This window comes from Mobula hypostoma, chromosome 28 (assembly GCF_963921235.1).
Source record: "Mobula hypostoma chromosome 28, sMobHyp1.1, whole genome shotgun sequence".
In the NCBI taxonomy this organism is placed as follows: domain Eukaryota; kingdom Metazoa; phylum Chordata; class Chondrichthyes; order Myliobatiformes; family Myliobatidae; genus Mobula; species Mobula hypostoma.
This window is the reverse complement of record NC_086124.1, coordinates 30404276-30421296: the sequence shown is the minus strand read 5'-3', so window position 1 is coordinate 30421296 and position 17021 is coordinate 30404276. Positions and strand designations below refer to the sequence as shown.

General features: G+C 49.1%; 1 protein-coding gene across 1 annotated transcript; it reads left to right on the top strand.

The window, feature by feature from the left end:
* Positions 1–3644: 3644 nt before the first annotated feature.
* Positions 3645–13905, top strand: zgc:103759 (U8 snoRNA-decapping enzyme). Its single transcript, XM_063035532.1, has 3 exons — positions 3645–3848; positions 5547–5822; positions 12812–13905. The coding sequence occupies exons 1-3, from the start codon at positions 3708–3710 to the stop codon at positions 12992–12994; spliced, it is 600 nt and encodes a 199-aa protein (XP_062891602.1). The 5' UTR covers positions 3645–3707; the 3' UTR covers positions 12995–13905.
* Positions 13906–17021: the final 3116 nt, after the last annotated feature.

Below are 17021 nucleotides of genomic sequence, written 5' to 3'. Positions count from 1 at the left end.
TGAGTTAAGCAGTCTGATGGCCTGGTGGTAGAAGCTACCCTGGAGCCTGTTGGTCCTGGCTTTTATGCTGCGGTACCATTTCCTGGATTGTAGCAGCTGGAACAGTTTGTGGTTGGGGTGACTTGGGTCCCCAATGATCCTTCAGGCCCTTTTTACATACCTGTCTTTGTAAATGTCCTGGATAGTGGGAAGTTCAGATCTATAGGTGCACTGGGCTGTCCACACCACTCTCTGTGGAGTCCTGCGATTGAGGAAAGTACAGTTCCCATACCAGGCAGTGATGCAGCCAGTCAGGATGCTCTCAATTCTGCCCCTATAGAAAGTTCTTAGGATTTGGGGGCCCACGCCAGACTTCAACCATCTGAGGTGAAAGAGGTGCTGTTGTGCCCTTTTCACCACGCAGCCAGTATGTACAGAGCATGTGAGATCCTCGGTGTTGTGTATGCCGAGGAACTTAAAGCTGTTCACCCTCTCAACCCAGATCCACTGATGTCAACAGGGGCTAGCCTGTCTCCATTCCTCCTGTAGTCCACAACCAGCTCCTTTGTTTTTGCGACATTGACAGGTTGTTTCTGGCACCACTGTGTCAGAGAGATGACTTCTCTGTTAGCTGTCTCATTTGAGATTAGGCCAATTAGTGTAGTATGGTCAGCAAATTTAATTAGCAAATTGGATATGTGGGTGATGACATGGTCATGGGTATACAGAGAGTAAAGGAGGGGGCTTAGTACACAGCCCTGAAGGGCACCTGTGTTGAGGGGCAGAGGTGAGGGAACCCACTCTTACCACCTGCTGGTGATCTGATAGGAAATCCAGGATCCAGCTGCACAAGGCTGGTGTGACTGCTTTTGCATGCAAACAACTGCTTTGAGCCCCAGGTCTAGTGGGAACCATACAGCACAGAAACTGGCCCTTCAGCCCAACTGTGAGCTAGTCCCGTCTGCCCATGTCTGGCCTATTGCCCACCAAACCTCTATCCATGGACTTAACTAGATGGCTTTCAAATTTTGCTCATGTGCCCACCTCAACCTCTTGACATTTTCTGGCAGCTCATTTGAAATTCACACCACACTCTGAAGAAGTTGCTCCGATGTCTTCCATTTCTCATCTGAAACCTATTCCCTCTTGTTTTTAACACCCCATCCCTGGGAAAAGGGCTGCATCTTTTGCACCTCATGAACTTGAATACCTCGATCAGCTCATCCCTCAATCTCCCAACTTTCCAGGGAATAAACGTCCAAATCTATGCCACCTCTCCTTGTACCTCAAATCCAGGCAGCATCCTGGTAAATCTTTTCTGCACATTTCCTACTTTACTAACATCTTTCCAATAACAGAGTGACCAAAACTGTTTTTAGGAAACAAAAAGGAGCATTGACGTAAATCTTAGTGGCCTGGATAATATAAATATGAAAGACCTGCAGCCCAGATGGGGACAGCCACGGTAGCATTAGTGGTATGCTTAACACTATTTCAGTACACACGGATCACCAATCAGGGTTCAATTCCCGCCGGTCTGTAAGGAGTTGTACGTTCTCCCTGTGACTGCATGCTTCCTCTGGGTGCTCCACTTTCCTCCCATGTTCCAAGGATGTACAGGTTAGAGTTAGTTGTTGTGGGTATATTGACAATGGGAGTGCGGCAACACTTGCGGGCTGGGCTTCCCCCAGCACAATCCTCACTCATTTGTTTTGATGCCTGTGACAAATGAAACGAATCAGCTGAAACTGAGCGGAGCATTGGAGCAGCGGGTAATGCTGCTGCCCCACCATCCCAGTGATCTGGGTTCAATTCAGACCTTCAGTGCTATCTGTGTGTGGAGAATGCATGCTCTCCTTGTGTCCATATGGGGTTTCCCTGGGTAAAGCCCTCCCAACCACTGAGTCCCTCTATATTTAAGACACAAACAGATTTTTGCAAAGCAGGGGAATTCAGGGTTCTGGGGAAAAGGCAGGTAGGTGGAGCTGAGTCTGCGGTTTTATTGAATGATGGAGCAGGCTTGACAGGCCAGATGTTGAGGAAAGCAGCATCCATCATCAGAGATCCCCATCACCCAGGCCATGCTCTTTTCTCACTGCTGCCATCAGGTATAAGGTATAAGAGCCTCAGGACTCGCACCACCAGTTTCAAGAACAGTTACTAGCCCTCAACCATCAGGCTCTTGAACAAAAGGGGATAACTACACTCAGCTTCACTTGTGTCATCATCAAAATGTTCCCACAATCCATGGACTCACTTTCAAGGACTGTCCATCTCATGTTCTTATTATTTATTGCTATTTATTTACATTTGTATCTGTGGTTTGTTGTCTTCTTCACTCTGGTTGATCTTTCATTGATCCTGTTATTGTTACTACTCTATATTGTTGAGTAGGACCATAAGAAAATGAATCTCAAGGTTGTATATGGTGACATATACATACTTTGATATTAAAATTTTATTTGAACTTTGGACTTTAAACTTCCGGGAGCTTGAGTCTGCCCTGGTTTTTTTGCAGAAACAAGAGACCTTCCCCTACAGCTCCCCCCTCACCACCATTCAGGGCCTCAAATAGTCCTTCCAGGTGAGGCGACACTTCACCTGTGAGTCTATTGTGTTTGGTGCTCCCAATGTGGGCGCCTGAATATTGGTGAGACCCAACATAGATTGGGAGACTGCTTCGCTGTGCACCTACACTCCATCTGCAGAAAAGGCTGGACCTGCCGATGGCCATCCGTTTCAATTCCACTTCCCATTCACATTCTGACCCATCAGTCCACGGCCTCCTCTATGGCCATGAAGATGCCACACGCAGGTTGGAGGAGCAACACCGTACATTCCGTCTGGGTAGCCTCCAACCTGATGGCACGAACATCGATTTCTTGAACTTCCCGTGATTGCCTTCCCCTCCACCACCACGTTCACCATTCTGCATTCCCATTTCCCTCTCTTACCTTATCTCCTTACCTGCCTGTCACCTCCCTCTGGTGCTCCCCCCTTCCCTTTCTTCCATAGTCTTCTGATTCATCAATCGAATTCCCAGCTCTTTACTTCTACCTTCCCCCTTTCCCGGTTTTACCCATCACCTTGTACTTCTTGCTCTCCACCCTCACCTTCTTATTCTGACTTCTAATCTCTTTTTTTCCAGTCCTGATGAAGGGTCTTGTCCCGAAACGTCAACTGTTTCCATAAATGCTGCCCGGCCTGCTGAGCTCCTCGAGCATTTTGTATGTATTTCTAGTTGTATTTCTAGTTTTATTTCAGATGCTCAGCGGCTGCAGTATTTTACTTGCCTCAGAGGCTGGAAGCGGCTGTTGATTGGTTGCGTGGGTCATGGGGCGACGGTTGCCAAGGCGTTGTGGGCGCAGGAGGGATCTCATTTCCGATTGGTCAACGGGAAAGGAGGCGGTGAGCGTGGGTTCGGTTTGGCTGTGCGATTGGCTACACCCACAAGGGGGCGGTGACTGCATCCCAGAATGGCCGCGTGGGACGGGAGGCGGGTGTATATCTGCGTGATTCTCGAGACGGATGTTGATTGGTTGCCTTGACCCGGAGGCTGCCACTGAGATTTTAACGTGGGTAGTACTCTGGCTGTTGATTGGCTGTGTGAGCCAGTTGGTTGCGTTGATTGGCTGAGTGGGTGAGAGGGCGGCAGGTGGCAGGTGGCAGAGGCGGGATCGGTCGCTGAGCAGCAGCCAAGCGGCTGGAGGACGGACCGGGCTGAGGTGATGGCGGAGCCGGGCTATCGGCCGGTGTCGCGGCGTGACTCTCGCTCCTTGGCTGGCTACAAGCATGCCTGTCACGCTATGTTATACGCGGCGGAGCCGGGAAAACTCTTCGGCAAAATCCCCCTCAGATATGCAGTGTTGGTGCGTAAATATCCCGGGAAGGGGTAAATACTGGGGTTAAGGGGTGGGTAAGTACACCAAGGACAGTAAACAGGAATAAATACTTCGGGGAGGTGGTTTATGTTGGAGATAAATAAACTGGAGTCAACTCTGGGGTGTAAATAACATGGGGAGAAAATACCCCGTGGGGGGGGGGTAAATGCCCCTAGGCACGCGGTTGTTAGCTAAATACCCCCAAGGTTAAATATTTGTGGAGAGAGGAGAAAATTCCAGCTTTTAAATAACCCGGAGGAGTGAGGTAAAAGCCCCGGGATAAAATACTGGGAGAGCAGTTAAATAACCCTGGGACATAAGTGCCTCGTAAATAACCTGGGGAGGAAGGAAATACCCTGGGGGTAAATTCTGTGTGGGCAAATAACAAATGGAGAGAAGTAAGTATCACAAAGGGACTTAAATATCCTATGGGAGGATGGAGTATAACTGAGGAAGGGAAGGAGATAAATACCCTACAGAGAGGGTAAATAACTCAGGGAGATTAAATACCCAGAGGATAAATATCTGGAGAGCAGGGGGTAAATACAAGAGAGCTAAAATAATCTCGGGTTTGTACAAATTCCCAGGGGAGTAGGACTTAAATACACTGAGGGTGAGGTGGTGCCAATGGCCTGAGAAGGGAAAGTGATAAATTCCCCAGGAAGGTGCGGGTGGGAGAATGTAAATACCAGGGCAGAGAAGAGGGTGATAGATGTCTGGAGTATGGATGGCATATAAATATGAGGGGTTAAATACCTCTTTGGAGAAAGGGCTGTGTGAGTAGTGTAGATACACAGGGTAGGGAGGGTGTGAATGTCCTGGGGAGGCCAGGGGGATGTAAGTACCATCAGGAAAGAGGGTTAAATTACCCGTGGGAGGGTGCGTAAGTATCCTTGAGGAGGGAGGTTAAATATCCCTGAGGTAGGAGGGATTAAATACAATGGAGAGTAATTCTCCTGTAGATAGGGTGATAGATCTCTGCAGGAAGGAAGGAGTGAGTAGGTGAGTACCCTGGGGAAGGGGGTGAATATCTTAGGGAAATGAGCAAATGTTTGAGGGAAGGGCGTCTGTGTGTTGGTTAAATACTGAGCAGTCCGTGTCCAGAAGACAATATACTCAGGGTAGGTGGGAAGGGTGAATCACCTGGGGGAGTGTGATAAATCCTGGGGGAAGTTAGAAGAGGTGGAAATATCCTGGGGAGCAAGGAAAATAATTGGGAGAAGGGTATGTGTGTGGGGTTTAACTGCTGAGTGGTTGGTATCCAGGGACTGAATATTCGGGGAGGGGGTAAATACCCAGGTAGAAAACAGGTGAGGCAGGGGTGAGTATAAATGCCACGGGGAGAAGCCAACAAATAACTGGAGTGGATAGGGGTAAACAACTGAGGAGAATGAATTGGATGTCAGGAGAGGGGGTAAATACTGGATGAGGTGGGTGTAAGTACCAAGTGATAGTGAGCTAATTACCTGGAGAGGGGCTTAACACTCAGGGGGAAGAAGTTGTAAGTAGCTGGGGGTGATACTGAGGGGAAGAAGGTGAGTAAAGGGCAGAGACAGGAGAATAGTAAAATTATCGGTGAACAGGGAGACAGCTCTGTGAAGTCACGCATACAGCCAAGACCTGGAGTCTCCCCCCACCCCGCCTTTCCCCGAAGCCCTGTACCGTAACTTCCCTCCCTCCCCACAGATGCAGATGCGTTTCGACGGGAAGATTGGTTTCCCGGGCGGCTTTGTGGACCCCCGGGACAACACTCTGGAGGAAGGGCTGAACCGCGAGCTGGGCGAGGAGCTGGGTTGGGACGGCAAGGGTCTGCAGATCACGGAGGTGGACTATGCCAGCTCCCATGCCACTGAGGCACTCCCCCAGAAGGTGGTGGCCCACTTCTTCACCAAGAGGATCTCTTTGGAGGAACTACGCAAGGTGGAAATGTGTGCCGTTCAGGCGAAAGACCATGGGCGTGAGGTAAGGGGGGGGGGGTGTTGTCACTGATTAACTGGACTCTAAAATTTCGCACTCGCTCCTCAAACACACTTGTTCACCAGGAGAACAGCGTGGCCCCTTTCACACTGTCCTGAAGATTGAGCAAAGAAATAATATTTTATCCAGCAATTGACTAGATGGATATAGATATTGACTAACCTTTTGGGATGTTCCCATTCCCTATTTGCATCACCAATCACACTATGGTATTTCAAATATTAATAGCCAATAGAATCTCCACGTTAAAGGCCAATCATATTTCAAAATAAGTAAACGTCCACTAGTATTACCCTAGATTCCTCTCTTCATTGGCCGTGCTTGCCTGGGCTGACTGCACTCTATCAACTACCCTGGCTTGGACATTATCTTATGCTTGCCTTGTTGCGACTTCCACAGGGGGGGATCGGGCCTGAACCCACTCCAAGTTCTGTGTGCTGACAGGGTTATGACACTGTTCGTCGGATGTAGCTGGTGTTGCGGTAGGTGACTGGACCTTTGGACATCAGTTGGGTGGAGCGGCTGCAGTGGTTGTAGGGTCTTGATGGGTGTTATAGGGATAGGAAGCAGTGTAAGAGTCAGAGCTGGAGAATGTGCCAGAGGAGGTCACAGAGATGGGAAGGGGTTGTAGGTGTCGCATTGGGGGTATTTATAGGGAAAGGGGATCATGGGACATGGGTGTCAGAGGGGGACATGGGTGTCAGAGGGGACCTTGGACACCGGGGCGGGACATGGTTAGGGGCTGCAGGATGTCACAGGTGGGGTGGAAGGGTTCATGGAGAGGAGGAGGGATAAGTAGAGATAGAAGGGTATCTTGGAAATGTGGAAGAGGTTTTCTGGGGTGGAGAGGGTCATGAAGATGGGAACCAGTCAGTTTAGATGCTGCAGCGTATAACAGACAGAAGAATGGGGTTAGGTAGGTCTCAGAGATGGTGTGGGGGTGTTACAGGGTGGGGGTTTGTCATTGGGAGGAGGGCTTTGCAGGGACAGGGAGGAGGAGCTTTGAGACAGGAAGTGGTGGATGAAGGAGGTCATGGTGTTCTGGGTCAGAGGGTTTATGGAAGTGGGAAGGAAGAGGTAGCTACAGAGGGGGTTATGGAGACAGGGATGTAGGGGCTGGAGGAATGACAGATGGGGTGGGGTTAGGGTCTGCAGGGGTTCATGGAAGGAGAGGGGTGTAGGAGCAGGACTGGTGACAGACAGGATAGGGTTAGGGGCTGCAGGAGTAATGGAGATGGAGAGGGGTGTAGGGATAGGACTGGTGACAGAGGGGATAGGGATAGGGGCTGCAGGGGTTCCCAGAGATAGGAGAGGTGTGTAGAGACCAGAGTGGTGACAGATGTGGTGGGGTTAGGGGGCTGCAGGAGTTACAGTACAGACAGTGTTGTAGGGGCTGGGCGGGTGATAGACCGAATAGGGTTTGGGACTGTGGGGGTGACAAAGTTGTAGAGGGGTATAGGGGCAGGATGGTGACAGACAGAATAAAGTTAGGGCCTGCAGGGGTCCCAGAAATGCAGAGGGGTGGAGGGACCAGAGTGGTGACAGATGGGGTGGGGTTAGACCATATGACATAGGAGCAAAATTAGGCCATCTGGCCCATTGAGTCTGCTCTGCCATTCAATCATACTGGATCCTCTTTCTCCCCTTCTCAGCCCCACTCCCCAGCATTCTTCCTTTGATGCCGAATCCAATCAAGAACCTATTGAATTCTGCATTAATACACCCAATGAACTGGCCTCCACAGCAGCCTGTCGTAACAAATTCCACGAATTCACCACCCTCTGGCTAAAGAAATTTCTCTGCATCTCTGTTTTAAATGGTCACCCCTCTATCCTGGGGCTGTGTCCTCTTGTCTGAGACTCCCCCACCATGGGAAACATCCTTTCTGCATCTACTCTGTCTAGGCCTTTCAACATTTGAAAAGTTTTAGTGAGATCCCCCCCTCATCCATCTAATTTCCGGTGAGTACAGGCCCAGAACCATCAAATGCTCCGTGTATGGTAACCCTTTCATTCCCGAAATCATCCTTGTGAGCCTCCTCTGAATCCTCTCCAATGCCAGCACATCTTTTCTTAGATGAGCCCAAGACTGTTCACAATATTCAAGGTGAGGCCTCACCAATGCTTTATAAAACCTGAGCATCACATCCCTGCTCTTGTATTCCAGACCTCTTGAAATGAAAGCTAGCATTCAATTTGCAGTCCACAGCACTGACTCAACCTGCAAGTTAACCTTTAGGGTGTTCTGCACAAGGACTCCCAAGTCCCTTTGTAGCTCAGATTTTTGGATTTTCTCCTCATTAGAAAATAGATTGCACATTTATTTCTACTATCAAAGTGTATGACCATGCATTTTCCAACATTATATTTCATTTCCCACTTTCTTGCTCATTCTCCTAATCTGAGTCCTTCTGTAAGCCTACCTGTTTCCTCAACACTACTTGCCCCTCTACCAATCTTCATGTTATCTCTGAACTTAGCCACAAATCCATCTATACCATCATCTAAATCATTGATATACAGCATAAAAAGAAGCGGTCCCAACACCCGACCCCTGCGGAACACTACTAGTTGGTGGCAGTCGACCAGAGAGTTAGGGGCTGCAGGGATTATGGAGATGGAGAGGGGTGTAGGGACAGGACTGGTGACAGACAGGATAGGGGCTGCAAGGGTTCCCGGAGATGGAGAGGGGTGTAGGGGTTGGAAGAGTGACAGACAGGATAGGGTTAGGGGCTGCAGAGGCTACAAAGACTGAGACAGAGAGGGGTGTAGGAACCAGAATGGTGATAGGTGGTGGGGTTAGTGGCTGCACGAGTGATAGAGGGGAGTGTAGCGGATGACTGGCAACAGCAGGTGGAGTTTGGGCCTGCAAGCATTACGGAGACGGAGAGGGGTGTAGGGGCTGGCCAAGTGACAGACCGGGTGGGGTTAGGGGCTGCAGGGGTTATGGAGATTGGGAGGAGGGGTGACTTGTGGAGGAACTCCTCGTATTAGGGTTGGGGGCTGGGGGCTGCAGGAACTACAGAGATGGGGAGGTGTGTAGGGGAGGAGGGGTTACAGGTGGTAGAGTTAGGGGCTGCAAGGGTTACAGAGATGGAGAGGGGTGTAGGAACAGGACTGGTGACAGACTGAATTAGATTAGGGGCTGCAGGGGTTATGGAGATGGAGAGGGGTGCAGGGGCTGTACTGGTGACAGATAGGGTAGGGTTAGGGGCTGCAGGGTCTTTGGAGATGGGAGTTATAGGGGCAAGTCTAAAATGAAGAGGAATTTCAATGTTGCCAGACCAAGGGCGGTGAGGCTCAGTGATTTTCGGGTGATGGGTGAACAAAACAGGGACATGGGATGTGGGTCTTTGGACAGTGACAGAGCCTGGTCAGATGAACACAGGAATGGGTGAGTCTGAAGGGAACAGACAGGTGTTTGGGATACATTGCTGAGGAGTCAGAGTAATAGACAATAGGTGCAGGAGTAGGCCATTCGACCCTTCGAGTCAGCACCGCCATTCACTGTGATCATGGCTGATCATCCACAATCAGTACCCTGTTCCTGCCTTCTCCCCATATCCCTTGACTCCGCTATCTTTAAGAGCTCTATCTGACTCTTTCTTCAAAGCATCCACAGAATTGGCCTCCACTGCCTTCTGATGCAGAACATTCCACAGATCCACAACCCTCTGTGTGAAAAAGTTTTTCCTCAACTCCGTTCTAAGTGGTCTACCCCTTATTCTTAAACTGTGGCCTCTGGTTCTGGACTCCTCCAACATCAGGAACATGTTTCCTGCCTCCAGCATGTCCAATCCCTTAATAATCTTATGTTTCAATCAGATCCCCTCTCATCCTTCTAAATTCCAGTGTATACAAGCCCAGTCGCTCCAATCTTTCAACATATGACATTCCCGCCATCCTTGGAATTAACTCAGTGAATTTACGCTGCACTCCCTCAATAAATAGCAAGAATGTCCTTCCTCAAATTTGGAGACCAAAACTGCACACAATACTCCAGGTGGGGTCTCACCAGGACCCTGCAGAACTGCAGAAGGACCTCTTTGCTCCTATACTCAACTCCCCTTGTTCTGAAGGCCAACATGCCATTAGCTTTCTTCACTGCCTGCTGTACCTGTATGCTTACTTTCAGTGACTGATGAACAAGGACACCCAGATCTTGTCGTACTTCTCCTTTTCCTAATTTGACACTATTCAGGTAGTAATCTGGCTTCCTGTTCTTGCCACCAAAGTGGATAACTTCACATTTATCCACATTAAACTGCTTCTGCCCACTCACCCAACCTGTCCAAGTCACCCTGCATTCTCATAACATCCTCCTCACATTTCACAGTCACCCAGCTTTGTGTCATCTGCAAATTTGTTAATGTTTCTTTTAATCCCTTCATCTAAATCATTAATGTGTATTGTAAATAGCTGCGGTCCCAGCACCGAGCCTTGCGGCACCTCAGTAGTCACTGCCTGCCATTCTGAAAAGGACCCGTTAATCCCTACTCTTTGTTTCCTGTCTGCCAACCAATTTTCTATCCGTGTCAGTACCCTACCCCCAATACCACGTGCTCTAATTTTGCCCACTAACCTCCTATGTGGGACCTCGTCAAAGGCTTTCTGAAAGTCCAGGTACACTACATCCACTGGCTTTCCCATGTCCATTTAACGCCCCAGGCTGTGGGTCTAAGTGCTGTTTGAGAGAGAGCTATCCCAGGCTTGCTGGGCTGAGCAGCAGTATCCCAGTGTGGTGTTTGGCACTGCTGCCTCAGTAAATGATCCTGCTGCTCATCCTTCTGTTTGTGTCTCAGATCGTATTCAATGTGGAAATACTGAAAGCAGCTTCCCAGTGCAACTGAAGAGGTGTCAGTGGATGATTCACACCGCAGTGTTCTTAATCACATGGATTACACTGCAGCATATTCCGTGTTGAGTCACAGTAGGGGGTGGGGGAGGAATATTTTGGGGAGGTGGGTCAGAGTAAAGTTGGTTGCATCTCTTTTGTATCAGTGAATATATGAAAATAATCACCGATTTTCAAGATTATGTAATACTAGCAGTGATCTGAGCCTGCTGCTACTGAATTTACTTTAACGTGCGAAAGTTGCATTTGTTGCCCTAGTTACCTTATTGGGACTGGAGTCACGTATAGGATGTTGCCAGGGCTATAGGGGGTGGTAGGACAGGGTAGCATAGTGCTTTACAGCGCCTGCAATCTCAGTTTAATTCCCACCGCTCTATATAAGGAATTTGTGCATTCTCCCCAAGACTGCATGGGTTTCTTCTGGGTGTTCTGGTTTCCTCCCACATTCCAAAGACATACCGGTGAGGGGCAGTAAATTGAGAACAAGCTACGTTGGAATTGGAAGCATAGTGATAGTTGTGGGCTGCCCCCAGCACAATCTCGGGCTGTGTTGGTCGTTGACGTATTTCTATAGATCTATAGAGAAACACTATATGTTCCTGTATTCATCATGTGCAGTGTCATATGACAAAGGTGATTACTGTCTTGACCATGATTGTTCTTAGCAAATTTTTCTATGGAAGTGGTTTGCCATTGCCTGCTTCTGGGCAGTGTCTTTACAAGATGGGTGACCCCCCCCCCCCAGCCATTATCAATACTCTTCGGAGGTTGTCTGCCTGGCATCAGTGGTCACATAACTAGGACCTGTGATGTGCATCAGCTGCTTCCACAACCATCCACCACCTGCTGCCATGGCTTCACGTGACCCCGATCGGGACTGGGCAGAGGGAAAAAGCGCCTTTGGTAGAGACGTAGGTCCACCTGCCACTCAGTGTTTGTATATACATGTGACAAACAAAGCTAATCTTAATCCTATGAGATGCGGTGAATGGTAAGGGGGGGGGTTCCAAAATGAGGTTGAGGGAAAGATTTAAGAGGGACCCGAGGGAAATTTCCTTAACGTAGAGGGTTGAGAATACAAGCTGCCAATACCATCATTTAAGAGACATTCATGTAGGTGGGGTTTAAAGAGATATGGGCCAAACACAAGAAATTGGCTCTAGCAAGGTGGGCACAGTGGTCAGTATGGACTGTTTGGGCAGAAAGGCCTGTATCTTGAAATAAAATAAATAAAAATCAGCCATGATCAAATGGCAGAGCAGACTCAATGGGCCGAATGGCCTAATCTCCTATGTCTTATGGCCTTTCTGTAGGGTTAAGGATCAGCCAAACTCCTAATGGGATCTAATAGTGACTGAACTGAACATGAGCAAGTTGAGCCTCTGGCAGGTGCCCCAAGAACTGGCCTTCCTACCTACCTCTCTACCATTCCTGTACCGTAAGATATAGGAGCAGAAATAGACCATTTTAGTCCATTGAGTCTGCCATTCAAGCATGTCTGACTCCCCCCCCCCCACCAAACCACTTGCCAATCAAAAATCTGTCAACTTCAGCTTTAAATATATCCAATGACTTAGCTTCCGTAGCTGTTTGTGGCAATAAATTCCACAGATTCACCAATCTCTAGCATTTGTAATCTAAAGAGACTTCCCTTTATTCTGAGGCTGTGCCATGTGGTCCCAGACACTCCCACTGATGTAAACATCATCTCCATGTTATGCGCTATCCAGGCCTTTCAGTAGTCATAGAAAATTACAGCAGGGTTACAGGCCATTCGAGCCAGATTCCACGCCAACCATCAACCACCTATTTACTCTAAAACTCCTGTCAACTGAGGCTACTTACAGCAGCCAAATAACCAACCGACCCTGCAAGTCATCGTGGATGTGGAAGGAAACTGGAGCATCTGTCGGGTAAGCCCCCAGGGTCACAGGGAGGATGAGAAAACTCCCCAACCACAGTACAGCACTAGAGGTCAGGACCAAACTGGGGTCTCCAAAGCCGTGAAGCAGCAGTGTTCCCTCAGCACCGCCACAGACTCTTTCCACCCCTTCCCCACCCCGCCCACCCTTCTAGGAGCCTTGCCTCACAGTGCTGTCCTCTGCTGCCTGTGCCCACAGGTGCTGGGAATCATCCGGGTGCCCCTCTACACCCTGCGGGATGGCTTCGGGGGACTGCCTGCCTTCCTGACCAACACTTTCATCGGCAATGCCAAGGAGCAGCTGGTCGAGGCCTTGCGCAGGCTGAGGCTGGTGAACGAGCCAGAGTTGCAGGCAGCCATCTCCGCCAGTCGGGTCGGGTAGGAGCTTGGTGGTGGCAGTACCCCCAAATGTTTGTTTCCCCCCCCCCCACTCCCGCAAATCCAGGATAGTACACTGCATGTTGTGGCAAACTACAGTGTTTGTAACGCGGTTGGTTTCTTTTCCTCTTGTCTATTGTGTGCATGCCACATGTTGGGAGTGAGTCGTATAGGCTCGGGAGTTGGGGGGGGTGGTGCTGGGTCGTGTTTGTACATCACGTGCCCCCATGCTCCACAGTCCCTGTCTCTGCCTGGCGCTGGGTGACGGCAGGGCATGTGGGGAACCAACATGCAGTGTTGCCCTCTTTGAATCTTAAATGCCCATAGGAGTGGGCAGGTGGAGTCCAGTTTAGGGTCTCACCCACGAGGACTCTGACTAAGCCACGCTGCCTCTTCTGATGAGGCTCTGCCACAGCCTCCACCTTTTCACAGTACAGATCTATCACCTCACTGCTGTTCTGAAGGTGTGGTCCTCTCCCCCTCAGTGGAAGTGTTGGCTTGTGTTCCCTCCTGACGGTGTTGGTTCACTCTTGTGAATCGGGATAGTTATCCGTGTGTTGATTTTTGCATCATTATCCCTGCCTTGTCTGAGCGAGGGGTTACAACATGGCCCGAGAGTTGGGGCGTCACAGGGCATTCTGCCTGCAAGTGGACTGAGTGACCGATACTTCTGGCTCGCTGGGCTGTGAAGGGCACGTGGTGTCACAGTGATGGAGGGTGGGGCTAGACGATTGTCTCTATTGTCTGTTTGGAAGGTGGGGAGTGGTGTTGGGGGTTACTGCCTGGCAGTGGGGCAGTCACCGTGCATGTTGGCCACCAGTGTGAGTGTGAGCCCAGAATTTGTTACTTTGGTGTCTCTGTGAAAGCTTGAGAGATGAAATAAAGATGGAAACATTGACCCTCTGCCTCACCACGTCTCTTACTAGACCAAAATGCGCATCGCGGCAGCTAGTAAGTTCTGGTTTGATCCTGACTCCTAGTGCTCTCTGCATGGAGTTTGCACATTCTTCCGATGACCGCAAATTAATATCGGGCATGAGAAGTGACAGCACTGACGGGTGCAAACACCAGCTTGGAGGAGGTGTAGTTCTGGAGGCCCCCTTTCCACAGAGCACAAAGTGGGCACAGGGGAGCTCGGTAACTTCTGACCAAACGGGTAACAGATGGGCGTCAAACGATTATGTGGATAGTGGTGGGTGGTTTCGGAGATAGGAAGGGATGGAGCAGCTGGAGAGTGTTAGAAAGAGAGAGATGAGTAGAGGGAGAGGGATGTAGGAGGTTGAAGGGGTTACAGGGATGGGGATGAGTGTTAGGGCTGGATAATAGCAAGGGGAAAGGCAGGAGAGGAGGTTACAGGTATGAGAAGGTGAGTATCGGTTAGAAAGCCTGGGGTCCACGTTATTTTTTTAAAAATGGGAATTCCTGGGCTAGAGGGTGCTACTTCAATCAGGAGGGGTGTAGTGGGTTCATGAAGCAGGTTTATGGGTTAGAAGGGGTTACAGAGATCAGGAGTGGTGTAGAGGCTTTGAGTCCTTGAGCAATACAGCACAGATACAGGCCCTTTGTTCATCAGTTCATGCCGACCCCAGTTATCTTTGTTGAAATCCATTTTCCACTCCTCGCCCCACTTCCCTAACTGATCAAGATTCCACTTTTTACCTACCGGGATTTTCGGGATTATTTTGGCAGCAGTATACATTCCACCTTAGGCCAATGTTAATCAGGCTTTGGATGATCTGAGCAATGGGATCAACGTGTACAAAACAGCGCACCCTAACGCCTTCATCGTTTTGGGGGATTTTAACCAGGCCAGTTTGAAAAAATCACTAAGCCACTACCATCAACAGATCACTTGCAATACCAGAGGAAACAACACACTGGACCACTGTTACACCACCATCAAGAATGCCTACCGTGCTATTCCACGTCCTCACTTTGGGAAGTCTGATCACCTAGCTGTATTTCTACTCCCTGAGTATAGGCAGAGACTGAAGACTGCAGCACCAGCAGTGAGGACCAACAAGGGAAACACAGGAGCACTTGGAAGACTGCTTTGAATGGGTGGACTGGACTGTATTCGGGGATTCATCTTAGAATCTGGATGAGTATGCTGCAGCTGTTACCGGCTTCATTAAAACTTGTGTGGATGACTGTTTGCCTACAAAGACTTACTGTACATTCCCAAACCAAAAGCCGTGGATGAACTGGAAGGTGCGTCGTCTGTTGAAGGCTAGATCTGTGGCATTCAAGTCTGACGACCCAGATCTGTACCAGAAAACCAGGTATGATTTGCAGAGGGCTACTTCAAGGGTGAACAGACAACTTCAAGCGAGGTTGGAGGCGACATCGAATGTACGACAACTCTTGAAGGGTTTGCAAGACATTACTTTCTACAAAGGGAAACCCAATAGCATGAATGGCAGTGATGCTTCACTACTAGATGAATTGAACGCCTTCTATATAACTACAGCTGTGAAGGTCCCTGCTGCACCTGCTGACCCTGTGATCTCTGTCTCAAAGGCCGATGTTAGGCTGTCTTTAAAGAGAGTGATCCCTTGCAAGGCTGAAGGTCCCGATGGAGTACCTGGCAAGGTTCTGAAAACCTGTGCCAACCAACTGGTGGAAGTGTTCAAGGGCATTTTCAACCTCTCACTGCTACAGGCAGAAGTTCCCACTTGCTTCAAAAAAGCAACAATTATACGAGTGCCTAAGAAGAATAACGTGAGCTGCCTTAATGACTATTGCCTGGTAGCACTCACATCTACAGTGATGAAATGCTTTGAGAGGCTGGTCATGACTAGATTGCACTCCTGCCTCAGCAAGGACCTGGATGATCAGCCATGATCACAGTGAATGGCGGTGCTAGCTCGAAGGACCGAATGGCCTACTCCTGCACCTATTGTCTATTGATCCATTACAAATTGCCTATCGCCACAATAGGTCAACACCAGGTGCAATCCCAATGGCTCTTCACACAACCTTAGACCACCTGGACAGCACAAACACCTATGTCAGGATGCTGTTCATTGACTATAGCTCAGCATTTAATGCCATCATTCCCACAATCCTGAATGAGAAGTTACAGAACCTGGGTCTCTGTATCTTCCTCTGCAATTGGATCCTTGACTTCCTAACCGGAAGACTATAATCTGTGCAGATTGGTGATAACATCTCCTCGCTGATGATCGACATTGGTGTCACCTCAGGGGTTTGTGCTTAGCCCACTGCTTTACTCTCTATATACCCATGACTGGCTAGGCATAGCTCAAATAAATTTGCTGATGATACAACCATTGTTGGTAGAATTTCAGGTGGTGACGAGAGGGCATACAGGAGTGAGATAGGCCAACTAGTGGAGTGGTGTCGCAGCAACAAACTTGCACTCAGTGTCAGTATGACGAAAGAGCTGATTGTGGACTTCAGGAAGGGTAAGATGAAGGAACACATACCAATCCTCATAGAGGGATTTGAAGTGGAGAGAGCAGTTCCAAGTTCCTGGGTGTCAAGATCTCTGAGGATCTAACCTGGTCCCAACATATCAATGCAGTTATAAAGAGGGCAAGACAGCGACTATACTTCGTTAGGAGCTTGAAGAGATTTGGTATGTCAACAAGTACACTCAAAAACTTCTATAGTTGTACCGTGGAGAACATTCTGACAGGCTGCATCACTGTCTGTACGAAGGGGCTACTGCACAGAACCGAAAGAAGGTTGTAAATGTAGTCAGCTCCATGTTGGGCACTAGCCTACAAAGAAGCAGGACATCTTCAAGGAGTGGTGTCTCAGAAAGGTAGCGTCCATTATTAAGGACCTCCAGCACCCAGGGCATGCCCTTTTCTCACTGTTGCCATCAGGTGGGAGGTACAGAAGCCTGAAGGTACATACTCAGTGACAGGAACAGCTTCTTCCCCTCTGCCATTGGATTCCTCAATGGACATTGAACCTGTGAACTCTACTTCACTGTTTTAATATATTATTTATGTTCTTTGCGCCATTTTTAGTCTATTCAATATACATACACTGTAATTGAT

What these genes read in the sequence shown, in the direction of transcription:
- zgc:103759 (XM_063035532.1), top strand. Translation starts at nt 3,708, where the DNA reads ATGGCGGAGCCGGGCTATCGGCCGGTGTCGCGGCGTGACTCTCGCTCC. An exon ending in CCCTCAGATATGCAGTGTTG is followed by an intron (nt 3,849 to 5,546) that starts GTGCGTAAATAT and finishes CCCTCCCCACAG; the next exon opens with ATGCAGATGCGTTTCGACGG. An exon ending in CGAAAGACCATGGGCGTGAG is followed by an intron (nt 5,823 to 12,811) that starts GTAAGGGGGGGG and finishes CTGTGCCCACAG; the next exon opens with GTGCTGGGAATCATCCGGGT.